Here is a 13,355-nt window from a genome sequence, read left to right on the forward strand (position 1 = left end):
GTAGGCTGAAATAGGATTAAACTGGTTCCCAAATATAAGCACAGGCTGACATGGGATTAGTCATTTCTTGTGGGTAAAATTTGACAAACTCCAGCTTAAGCTGTGGAAGGTTAATTAATAATGTTTCAGAAGTTCTGCAATATTTTGCTCATGTCTGAGGGCTGGATGATGAGGACACTAACTAAGATGTGATTTAATAGGAAAGACTTGAATAAAGACAGCACATATCCAAGCTGAGATTCTTAGTCTCAGTTCCTGACACAATGAAGATATTTCATCATGACTACATATACAGAGTATCTGTGGGGTTTGTTTGCTTATTTGTTTGCTTTTGTAAGAAGAACACTTAGTATTTTAATTTGTTCTTTATCATTACTTTATGTGGGTTTTTTCAAGAGAAAGAACACCAGATCAAACTTTCTCAAAACCTGGCCTGACGCTGTACTACTACTTAGTTGGGGAAGCATTTAGCAAATCACAGTATCACTAAGGTTGGAAGAGACCTCAAAGATCATCAAGTCCAACCCGTCACCACAGACCTCATGACTAGACCATGGCACCAAGTGCCATGTCCAATCCCCTCTTGAACACATCCAGGGATGGTGACTCCACCACCTCCCTGAGCAGCCCATTCCAATGATGAACGACTCGCTCGGTGAAGAACTTTCTCCTCACCTCGAGTCTAAACCTCCCCTGGTGCAGCTTGAGACTTCGTCCTCTTGTTCTGGTGCTGGTTGCCTGGGAGAAGGGACCAACCCCTTTCCTGGCTACAACCACCTTTCAGGTAATTGTAGTGGGCAATGAGGTCACCCCTGAGCCTCCTCATCTCCAGGCTAAGCAATCCCAGCTCCCTCAGCCTCTCCTCATAGGGCTTGTGCTCAAGGCCTCTCCCCAGCCTTGTTGCCCTTCGAGTTTAGAAGGTATTAAAAGTCATCCTCATGATAAGCTGACACCCATGACATCTTACAGGTTTCACAGGTTTGTGGATAGGTTTATGGAAAAGGATGTTCTGCTGATTCAAGCATCTGTTTATTTAAACTTTAGTTTGTTTGTTTAAACTTACATGATAACGATCATTCCTTACACAGAATTTCACAAGGGTGGTTTTGGTTTTGCTTAAACATTAGTCAGGAAAAAGTGGATTATTATCCCAGAAGAATACAAAAAAACTGCTGAGAACCATGTAATGAATACTTATAACAACTTACCCAAACTTGAAATCTTGCTATCTAAGCCTCACACAGATAGGCATTTACATGCATATTACTAAGTTACAGTTTTCAGTTTAGAATGTGCATCCTCAAAAGCTATGATAGGCCAATGGATTTTCTACGAAGTGCATTGCTCATTTTGGGCTCATTAAAAACTATCTAATACCAAAACATTCCCAGTTTTCAGTTTTATGAGTACAATTTTGGGGGTTTCTCCAAGACAGCCACTGTCCTTACCTAAAGTTTTTTGACTCACATTAAATCTCTGGGCTGGTCAGAAGTAAAATAAGAAAACTTTCCCTTTTTTTTCATCCAGTATACACTTTAATAAAAGACGTAGCATTGCTTTCCTGTTATGCTGCACAGGTTTACCCTACCATTATGGTAGCTGGAGGTAGGTGGGTAAGAGTTACAAGACTGTTTCGATAAGTCATGCTTGTACCAGCCATGACTGTTGCACTTGCATGCTACTGACTAAAGGATAATGCCAAAATTAAAAGAGAATAATCCCTAATTCAGTTGTTAATTTCCTTCCTTAATGTAGCATTGATTTAAAGACAGCTTAGCCACCAATAACCTTTGGATAAATGTTCCAGTTTTCAAGCCAGAGTGGATTTTTCACAAAAGAATTCACTAAAGCAGCATAAGTATTCTTTTTTTAAATAGAAACATTCATGACCTAATTAGTGTTGTCTTAATTTCAGATTGAGGTGAAATATTTATTCACCTAATTAGTCCTAATTCTGAAAAGTATAATCTCTCCACATTGCTAGACATTACAAATATAAAGCAGAGATCTCTTTTGAGTAGAGGCAAAGGAAACAAAAGGAAAAACAGCCCTATTGTCACATCAATTCAATTTACAAAGGCTCTCTTTATTATCTGCTCTTCTCCTTGGATGTTTTCTACTGGGTAGTCATCATTTCGAAAGCCCCTGCAGGGCTTCTGTGCTTCTCAAAGGGATGTGCAATAGAGTATGTCACCCAAAATAATTATCTGCAACCACCATCTTACCTTAGGCTACATGTCAATATGCACTCACTTGGTACTCAGAGACTGCACCTAATCTAGACCTAAAGGCACACATACCTGAATAATACTTACAGCAACAAAACAGGAGAGAAGCTACAGTGCAACTAAAAAGGGCATCAACTGAAGAACTACATTGTCTTTTATACTCTTTGTACTGTAACCTTTTAACTTCTCAGCATCCAGGAATGAAATTCTATGGTGTCTTAAAGAAACCAAGGGAAGAGACTAAGTGTACCAGCCTTGCAGCACTTGGCTTGCTTTCTGAAGCTGTCTGTGCACCGTGCAATATTCTGGTGCAAACCAAAAGATATTCTGTGGTTAAAGGAATGATGCTGTTTTTAAGAAGTGAGCAAAAGAGGGAAAACCTCAGGTCATACAATTTTAGAACATAAGGCTATGAAATAAAGCTCAAGTAAATCAAAGGGACATTATGATGCAGAAGTTGGTGTGATAGCTATGCCAGAATTGTAGATGAAGTTTCTACATATATTTGCCAAATGCATAAGGTACACAAGATTATATAATACAAAGTCACAGAACATTAAATGCCTTTTTTGTGGTATTTGGCTTCACAGCATTCATGTGTTCTAGAAATGATAAAAAAGTTAGACAGCATTGTTGTGACACTTGTATAGAATTGCAAAGACAGAAAACAGTATCACAGTATTGCAGTAACTAAGGTTGGAAGAGACCCCAAGGATCATCAAGTCCAACCTGTTCCAACAGACCTCACAACTAGACCATGGCACCAAGTGCCACGTCCAATCTCCCCTTGAACACCTCCAGGGATGGCGACTCCACCACCTCCCTGGGCAGCCCATTCCAATGACGAATGACTCGCTCAGTGAAGAATTTTTTCCTCACCTCGAGTCTAAACCTCCCCTGGCACAGCTTGAGACTGTGTCCCCTTGTTCTGGCGCTGGTTGCCTGGGAGAAGAGACCAACCCCCTCCTGTCTACAACCACCTTTCAGGTAGTTGGTTGTAGACGTGAGGTGAAGAACCATATTTTCCACCATGTACCCAAAAATCTTCATTCCTGCTGCAGTTTGCTCCTCAGCACCATTTGCTTTGAGGAAATCAACCTTGGTAAAACTCACAGACAGACTCAATATTTCCTCAGAATGATTCCTATTCACCCTGTCTCTGCTGTATGTGGCAAGGAGGCAAATATGAGCAAATGTTTTCTAACTTGCAGATGTGTTTAAATGGATTAAAAGCTTTTAAGGTGACTGAGCAGAAGGGATTACGTCTATGTGTTCCCACAACTGGGAACATAACTTGCTGTTTTGTTCTAGGCCAGCTTGAACATTTTCTTGGCTCCAGCCTGAAGCAATTAACAAAATAATTATTGTGAAGCACACTCCTGTCCTGCCACTGTGAGCAGGAAAACATGATATTCCCACGAAGAGAAAATATCACATTGATATTTGAACTACATTGAACTTCACAATAACATCAATAATTTTCTTAAGCCTGGTTTTACGTTTCTCTACAATCTCTTCCCTATAGCTTTTCAGAGTATGTTGCACCTCAAGGAACAGAAAATTTGGAGATAATCACACAGCTCATGAAATCCACTTCCCTGAAGGTACAACATTTATGGCATAGCCATTACACATCACTGGCCACCTAACACATCAGGAAGAGCCTGAAAGCTGTCCAAAGAGACCAGCAGACCAAATATAATGACCCATAGGAAGCTGACAAGACTGAGGGCACGGCCAATGGTTTAGATTTGTACTTCTGAGAAATTTGTTAAGCAAAATGTCTTATTAAGTAGCTATGAAGACTAACACTTTGGAATTCCAATTCAGAGGGAATGGTTAGACAGGGAATTGAGCGAATTCTGCAGTACTGTGTAGAGCTATAGGAGTTTACAGATTACATTTTTAATTACATATATGCAAAAGGTTTCAGACTCACAGATAAGGCTGCTGTAGGGGATACAATAATTCTGAGTTGCAGATTCCACAGAAGACAGGAACTAGCATAAATGGTCAGTTTGCAAAACCATGGCAAAACTATGAAAGAACTAATGGAGATTAAATTTCTTTGGTGAATACTAGAGGGTACAGCAGTATAAGGCACATACTATGGGATAATCTTTGCTCAAACAGTGACTGCAGTCCAGCCCTCCTCATATTAGTAATGTGTTCTAATTCCATTTAAAAGAAAGGTCAGCTCTGCTAATCAAATTTATTTGCAAATTTGTAAAAGGCTGTTGATATAAAATCAGGTGTTTACTTCAGATTTCAAGGCTCTCAGGACAGAGAAGAAAGTAATTTATCTTCATGCATTTTCACAGTAATGAGTCTACCTGTTACTTCACTCCATTCAAATAATAAGTTATTCCTCTGGGTCAGCATGCCAAGCAACTTCTATCTATTAGTTCCATGCTATTTTGAGGCAACTGATATTTGCTGCTAATAAAAATAATTCATAGAAACAGTTTGCCTAGTGAGAAATAGAAAACTTGGTATAAGTGTGTTTCTCAGACAATACCGATGACAACTCTTTTTCACATACAGAAAGAGTAAATAAGGTTTACTGACAGGACAAGAGGAAACAGCATCAACTTAATGTCAGCAGAGGTTTAGGTTAGACATTAGGAAAAACCTCTACTGAAAGGGTTATCAAAGAAGAGGCTGTACAGGGAATTGGTTGAACTGCCATCTCTGGGATGGATTTAAAAGCCATATAGATGTGGTACTTAAGGACATGGCGTAGTAGTGGTCCTGATAGAGCTAGAAAATGGTTGGGCTTGCAAGACTTTTCCAACCGCAATGATTCTGTGATGGTTTTCATCAAACATACCAATGACAACTGTATTTCATATACAGAAAGAGGAAATGAGGATTGGAACAGACAAAAGAGAACTTTACCTTGCTTATTCTTTATATAACTCCCTCAATCAGGAAATGAGGCATGAAATACACCGTCACGAGACTTTGCAGAACACTGTATCATTTTAAGATTATCAAAAGATACGAACAATTCAGGTAATTATTGGTGCTGTAATTTCTGTTTTTTTACTTCACTTACCTCCTATACAAAGCACAGAAATACTTTGAGTAGAGCAAGGACATCTCCTCTTACAGTGTATTGGGCATATTAGTGATGCCACAAGAAATACTAGAAGAGACGAGCAACAGCGGTCATAGTAATAACAGATCCTTTGCCTTAGGAAAACACAGTTTAAAAAAATCTGGTCAGACCAGTGTGCAAGAAGCTTTAAATAATGCAGTGACAGCATTACATGGCCTATTGCTCGGAGACCACCGCTCCAGGAAACATCTAATAATGCCATCCCACAGTCTGACTTTTCTGCCTTGCTTTTATCACTCCAGTTCTTTTATTTCACTCATATATAGAACCGTTCCTTGAAAAGTTGCAAAGTAATCCTCCCTAAAATGTAATTGGATTTCTTTAATCTGTTTTTCTTTTGAACCCAAAATACAGAGGTTGTAAAATTTAAAATTACTCTTGAGCAACTGTGACAAAACAACAAGCCATCTAACAAATGCCTTTTTCTAAACATAAACAGAAAAATAGCTTTCCACAGCCTGAGAAATTGAAAATGAATAAGCCATATCCATTCTTTATGGCTTATTACAACCAAAGCACTAGTTACACTTCACCTTTTCCTGACATAGCCATTACACACATGGCCTTGGAACTGAGCAGTTCAAAGGTCTAGTCAAAGATCTATCTCCTACCAAACATCTTGCTATGCTATCCATCATCACTGTATATATCACAGATGGGGGTAGTACTGTAATCTAAATGATCTTATCAGTGACAGCCTCCATATCTCATTGCAAATACCTTTCTGAAGCAACACTTGCAGTAAGAAACAACCAGATCTTATATAAGCATTCATGACAAAGCACTTGACAACAAAAATGTGGTTGGTTTTTTTTTGGCTTGGCTTTTTTTTTTCCCCTTTAGTTGGAGTTCAGATAAACAGTGTCCATGGAATAACAACCAAAGCTTTTAACAATAAACTTCACTAAATAAATAGCAGAGTCATAGTTTGGTTTGCTACAATTTCAAGGACTACAAACCTCATTTTTTGCTTGCATATGTAATCTGACAGATCACTGGGTTGGATATTGTTCTAGATTCATTACATCAAGATAATCACATTTATTAGATGATATTATATTGCATTAAACTTATTAACTTGAAGCTAAGAGAAAATATGTATCTTTGACATAAGCAATCATGTTCACTACAGTGGGAAGAAAAAGAAGCATAAAGCAGTCAGAAGAAGAGAATAGAAGATAGAATAGAATAAACCAGGTTGGAAGAGACCTTCAAGATCATCGCATCCAACCTATCAACTAATCCAACCCACCTAATCAACTAAACCATGCAACCAAGCACCTTTACTATTTTATACTGAATAAAAAAAAGCAATCCTTGCCTACAAGACACAAACTGTGGTAAATGCTTTAAATAAAGAACAAATCATTCTAAACACTAAGGTTACAAAGAGATCAAACCTGTACATTTGAGAACAAATAATGTGCATGTTCATGCCCCTTGCACCCCCCTTCCTCCAACATTCCATGTCACAGCCCATTCTTGAGGCTACGTATTTGGGATCAGAATAGGTAATATGGAGTCTGAACCAGCTATTTTCAGAACTACCTTGCTGTTACCCAAGAAAAGTTAATTCCCAAAACCACACCACACAGAAGTGATGTAATCAAACTGGAAAGTGAAAGAATTCTGCTTTTGCCTGATAAGTGTCAGCAGAGCACATAACACAGCAGTTTATGGTTCTAAACATTTGGTAATATCAAGGCAACATCTACTTATTTACAAATTCTGCCAGATCCAGTGTCCTGGGTGTAAACTTAAATGGAAAGATGGCAAAACAATATTCCCCAGGACACAAGCAGCAGATATTTCAAACAAAAAGGAAAGAGAAGACAACAATATGAACAAGCCCTTACCTAGTGGCTGCCCCGCGATGATCCTGGCGTTCTCTCCTGCCACTGCAGCCCTCGCATGCCTTTCGCTCATGTACTGTACGAATGCATAACCTTTGTGCACCGAGCAGCCAACTATTTTCCCATACTTTGCAAAGATCGCTTCAATGTCACTCTTTTTGACAATGGCTGTGTTCAGGTTGCCAATGAAGACTCTGGAGTTGATGGACTTTGGGTCATTCTTATTGGTGACGTTGCTGGTCTGTGTTTTGCCGGTCATGGTTGGATCACTTGTCTTTAACCCTTTAAAAAGACAGCAAAAAGAGAATAATGTTTCAAAGCATGTAACTGCCCCTGAATTGGGATGATAAGTCACTTTTTCATTTAGTGTGAATCTGAACTTCGAAAACTTATACTTTCTAAATATCATTACCAATAAAACCAAAGTAGTGCTTTTAAAAATATTGCTCATAAGTCACGTTAAAGCTTGCTTTTATAGATAAAAAACTATGTACCAATGTATCTCTTAATACAACTCTGTGATAGCGGAGCTTTACAGTAATCATATGTGGATTTCTGCTTAGGAATCCAGTCCCGAGCATAGGTACCATCTAGAAACTGCAAAGCAAGAGAATGAATGATCATCTTATGTCAAAAAAATGAACATTCAAGGCCATGCAAAGGACAAATTCTAAAGATGAAATCTGCTCTTGTTGTGTGTCAGCAGAGCACATTTCTCATGAGTTAAACATCATTGTGAGGAGCACAGAGAAGGTAGTGTGTAGCTTTTTACTGAAATCAATGTTTCTATCAAAACAGTTTTCCCTATTAATTATGTAGGAAAAAAAGACAGGGGGAAGCATAAGTGACTTATATTCCTCAGATTAAAATGTATGACAACAAACTTCATTATAGAAGCACCGATTTGCTTGCTGCTTTCTCTTTCCTCTGAAGTCCACAAATCTAAATGCATCCTGGCGTAGCTCAAATGGAAATCTCAACATTATTCCAAGGAATAATTTGGCAAAAAAACCCCACAAACAAAAGAACAAAACCACCACTTTGTGTTCATCTAGCCTTACATTTCTGAAGAGTACCTGATTTTCTTAATATGTAAATTCTACCCTCCAGCAGGTCTCTCGAATTACATCAATTTAGTTAGAGATGAAATGAAAGTTGTCCCATGTCACTTCTGGGTTTTCTTTAGCAATGCTAAACAACAGAAATGTCGAAAGTGTGCATAGCTCTAAATAGAGAAACCAATTTTATAAGAAGGAGGTCATTCAGGCAGCAGTCAAATATAGGTCATGTCTCACAGCTAAGAATTATGTTACTATTTTTTAACCTGTTCATACTTTTGATCTTATCGCAGTAACAGATGAGGCAGGAATAGAAACCAGTTAAATACTACTCACAGTTAATGCTCAGTTCATTTCTAAAGATGAAAAGGAATCGTTTCTATTCTGGACACCAAAAGCTTAACACTAGCTAGCAGAAGTTTCATATTTTAAGTCAATAGCTACCATATATTAAGCTAGACTGACCAAAAAAAAAAAACCAAACCAAAAAATCCCAACCCAACCAATAAAAAACCCCCAACCAACTACAACCAACCAATGAACCAATAATAATTGTTACTCAACTCCACACAACTCCTGGTGAACTAAACAGCCATAGCTACAGTCATGAGCACTTTGAGGTTCTCTATCACACAGGATCCAAACCCCACTCTTCAGGTAGGAACACAAAACAGAGATGTGTGAGGAGCCCTCCTGAGTCTTAGTCAACAGTCTGTTTTATTAAATCAATGGATGCAGTGGACCCATTAGTCAAAGAGTTTCCACTTGCTTAACAGCTTAATGTCACAGATAACTTCCGATTACAACATAAACCACTGTAGAAAACAAACAAAGCTCCAGAAAAACAAGATAGCACGCACACGCTGATGTGACCTCAGCTGGCACGTCTGGGCACAACTCACACTAATAAGGAAAACAACAAGGGGTGAAAATCCGCAGGAAATCGTCTGCCAGAAAGTTGTTGCATGAAAGTTACACACAATAAACTCTTGAATTATTGCCATCACAGCTGTTTTCAAAACACCAGAGTACTACACACTCTATTACCACAACTGTTTAGCCATTTAACATGGGAACTATACCCATTTTTTAATTATCATTATTATTATTTTATTTCATAAAAATCCTTATTTTATTTTGGTCATGTTTTCCATGTAGCAATTTAAATAGGCTTTCAATAGGACATTTCACATTTCCCTCTTGCGTGAGTTCTTTGCGATGCAAATTTACAGTATTTTTGTAACACAAAGAAAAGTAGTTGTCTGCTGGGCTCTCTCATATTCAAATGAGCAGTCAGAAAATGTGCTGCAGAAATTCAAAGAGCGAGAACAACATTAACATGTGAATAATTGGGATTTGATTACTTTACTGGTCGACCTACGGTACTCTTGTGAATGTTCCATAAAACTCAGAGATACGTAGGATCTTCATTACAATGAGAGAAATCTTACAGTAAGTTTTACATCTCACTTACAATAGGCATCAGTGAGAGCTGAATTATACTTCCCTTCTCTGAGCTATCAGCAAAATCACAAACACAGTAACTCACTCAACCACAGAAATAAATGAAACAATGAGAGAAACAGATCTGAAATAATCTGATTCCCCTGCAGGCTTTTATAAAGTATTTGTTAATTTTCTGTTACTGCAGTGACCGTTTCTGGTCACAGACATCCTCTACATGCCAAACACATCTTCTAAAATATGTCTTACAAATAACATCTAGATGTCAACACATTTCATCAGGTTTATTTATTCAATACAGAATTGTGTCATGCTGTGCAGCTTTAATTATTCTACCCAGAACCAACTAGTTTAAGCCTAGTCATACAAGAACATAAAAGTTACAAATTAGATCATTCCCATTACATAGATCTCTGATTCAAAGAGCCAAGTCTACAAACCTGTTTTGAACATTAAAATTTCTAACAGGAATGAAAACACAAATTACTAAATTGAGATTTCTACTGTCCAGCATACGCATGGGACAAGACTAAACAAGTCAGTTTGCAGTGCTGAATAGGGGAGCAGATTTTAAGCTTCCTTCAGTTTTTCAGCATTTTCTAATAGAGTTTACACATCAGTGTGTGTTTGAGAAAGTCATCTTCAGTCCATAAGATGAACATTTGAAGACATATCTCCCACTTCATACATGTTCCACCAACAGCACTGTGCTTAACTGCAGGATGGTGATGACAACAGTCCCTTTTACAGTTGCGTACAGTTCCAGTGCAGGAAAACCAACAGGACATGAAGCAAAGGGAAAGGGAGAAAGCGGACGAATCCTAGATCCCAGTAACTCCCAGATATTTCTGTGAGGAGTAGGGACAAGAAAGGACCATTACAGCCTTTTTAGACCACTGCTTCTTATGCTGCTTATGCATTTTACCAATGCAAAATTTGTTCAGAAGAGACAGCACTTTGGACAAACTGCAAAAGAAGTTGAGACATATGGAGACTTGAAATCCTTAGATTAGTGATCATGAGGCTGCTTGACTTTAGTATCTTCTTATCTGTACAACTATTTCTCATCCTAAAACACTAATTGGAACCCATGAGAATAGTTAAGTTTAGTCTGTGAAATTCATAGATTCATAGAATGGTTTGGGTTGGAAAGGACCTTAAAGATATCTAGTTCCCACCCCACTGCCATGGGCAAGGGACACCTTCCACCTCATTAGTTTGCTCAAGGACTCATCCAGCACAGCCTTGAACACCTACAGGGAGTTGACCTCCCTGGACAACCTGTTCCAGTGTCTCACCACCCTCACTGTAAAGAATTTCTTCCTAGTATCCAGTAAAAACCTCAGTTTACAGCTGAACTTTTGTAAATATCAGGATCCAATCTTTGCTTTAATAATTGAGCTCTTCTGTGACTTAATGACTTTAGGATTTAAGAATCAACAAGTATTAAAATGTTTATCAAGGAACAGAATTTCAGGCTATGATAAATATTCTCTCCTTTTGAATTACTCTTTAGCAAGTGACAACATGATACTTTTGCAGTGTTGCAGACAAATGTAAGATGTTCAGACATAGGAAGCATGATTGAAATGTCCTGAAGCGTAGGTTTATCTTGCAGTGGTACTAATATTTTATGGAGAAAATTCAATACTCATGTAAATTCCTTTAGTAAGCAGTCATTCAAAACCACTTTATCTTAGTTAAATCAATCCCCGACAAACCCCAATAAAATTTTACCTACTTATTAGAAGTAAGAATATTGGATATTTCATGTCCAGGTTAGGGATAGAAGGAAAAGAGAACAGAAAGCTTTCAGATAAAGTGCAATTTATCTTAGAAAATCCTTTCTTCTTTATATTTTAAATTCATTTTAAATGAATTACTGTATCCAGGCCACACAACTTAAAAACAAGTTATTCATAAGATGGTTGGTTAAATCCACATCAAATTATTCTGAGCTTTTCCAGCACTCATTAAAGTCAAAGAATCCACTTCTCCCCACTCTCCTCCCAAGATACCCTGCTGCTTTTGGTTTGGTTTTTTAAAGGTTTTGTAGTTTAGTTTTAAGTTTTCCTTTCAATTACTTTTATGAAGGGATTGATACATCACATACATAACACAGACAACAGTCTCTTCAAGCTGGCATTTCTGAAGCTGTATAAATGGCATAATGCATCACTACTTGCAATGCTTGTAGAAAATGAAGGACAAAAATAAAATGAGTTAGTAGGTTGTACTTCATCTCCTGTTGTCACTCTTCTCAGAGACAAATACTCTCTCTCAAATAAAATGTATCTACTTGTAAAAAATAACAAAACCAAAACAGCAAAAAAACCTCACAAAACCCCCACAAACAAAACAAAATAAACCAACCAACCACACAAACATCTTGATATTAATCACTCCATATAGTAAAAATTTGATGAATAACTTTAAGGAATACATTATTTTGAGTTAAACACTAGAAAGACTGAAGGGGAGTTGTGTGCACTTTCTCAGGAGCAGCATCACCTCCAAGGAGGGAGAGTTGTTTCCTTTCTTTCCTGAGGTCTGTGCAGGTGGACAAAAGCTACAGCTTAGTGGTCTTCACGAACTCTGCTGGGATATTGCCCAAATGGAATGAAAAAATTAAACCTCGACAGCAGAATGTTATAGAGATTTGCCTTCCTAGTCACATGCTCTTTGTTCTCAGGATACAGAATTCTTTTGTTGATCATTCAGGTATGGGTCCCTTTCCCCCATTACACTTTTACCCCTTTATCAATTTTAAAACCAAATCATAAGACTGTTGGCTAAAATAATAATTATGACAGCACATACCAGCATAGCTGTGTAGACAAAAGAGTGAATTCAGGAGGAAAATATTAAAATCTAATCTAATACAAAGATTAGACTGACTTGCTATTCAAAGTGAAGAGGAGTTTGAAATTGTTTGGTAATATAAAATCTTTACCCTGTCAAATCCCATAAAGAAATGTGTCTTTCTAGGGAATACCAAGAGAAATGTTGAAGTCACCTAGCAAATTCCAGAACAGGACCTCTGGTGTTAACCCTCAGGTAATGCCTCACCTTTTAAAATGCCTCTAGAAGATAGAGGACAGTCAGGATATTTTGACACTGACACAAGTAGAGGGTTAACTTTCCTACTATTCTTTAGCATGCCTTGGTTGCAATTGATGCATTGGATGTGTCTATCCTGGCAAGTAACGCTGGAAACATTTCATCTCAGGATGCTTCTTTTATGTGCAGTCACGATCAGGCTCCCAGAGACAGAACTGAACAAGATTTTTATTTATTTAGGAAAAGGCAAACAGAAGATGGTGACTTTTCCCTTCATCTCTGATATTTTGACCAGATCTATTTGTAGCCCGCTACCTCATCACCTCCAAGTCTTCATTTATCATTTATACAGCAAGCTATTTTAATCTTCCCTCATCAGTCATTCCTGCTGGCTTCTTAATAATTTTTAAAGTATTTCTGACTTTCTACAGTTTCTGTGGCCTAAATCTGTTTTCCATCTCTAGTTTTAGGTACAAGGACAGAGAAGGCTGCAGAGCTGCTGTTTCTGTTCTCACTTGGTGATAGTATGGATTGCTGAGAAACAATCTTAGCTATATTTGCTGTCATGAGA

At 37.8% G+C, this 13,355-nt stretch overlaps 1 protein-coding gene across 1 annotated transcript in view; it reads right to left on the reverse strand.

Moving 5' to 3' along the window:
* RALYL (RALY RNA binding protein like) overlaps positions 1-13,355 on the reverse strand; it is a 365,227-nt gene that overhangs the window by 171,842 nt on the left and 180,030 nt on the right. The window contains exon 2 of the mRNA XM_054167309.1: positions 7,206-7,484. Coding sequence (XP_054023284.1) covers positions 7,206-7,461 — 256 coding nt within the window. The 5' untranslated portion in view covers positions 7,462-7,484. The remainder of the gene's footprint in view (positions 1-7,205; positions 7,485-13,355) is intronic.

Source organism: Dryobates pubescens, chromosome 14 (genome assembly GCF_014839835.1).
Source record: "Dryobates pubescens isolate bDryPub1 chromosome 14, bDryPub1.pri, whole genome shotgun sequence".
Lineage (NCBI taxonomy): Eukaryota > Metazoa > Chordata > Aves > Piciformes > Picidae > Dryobates > Dryobates pubescens.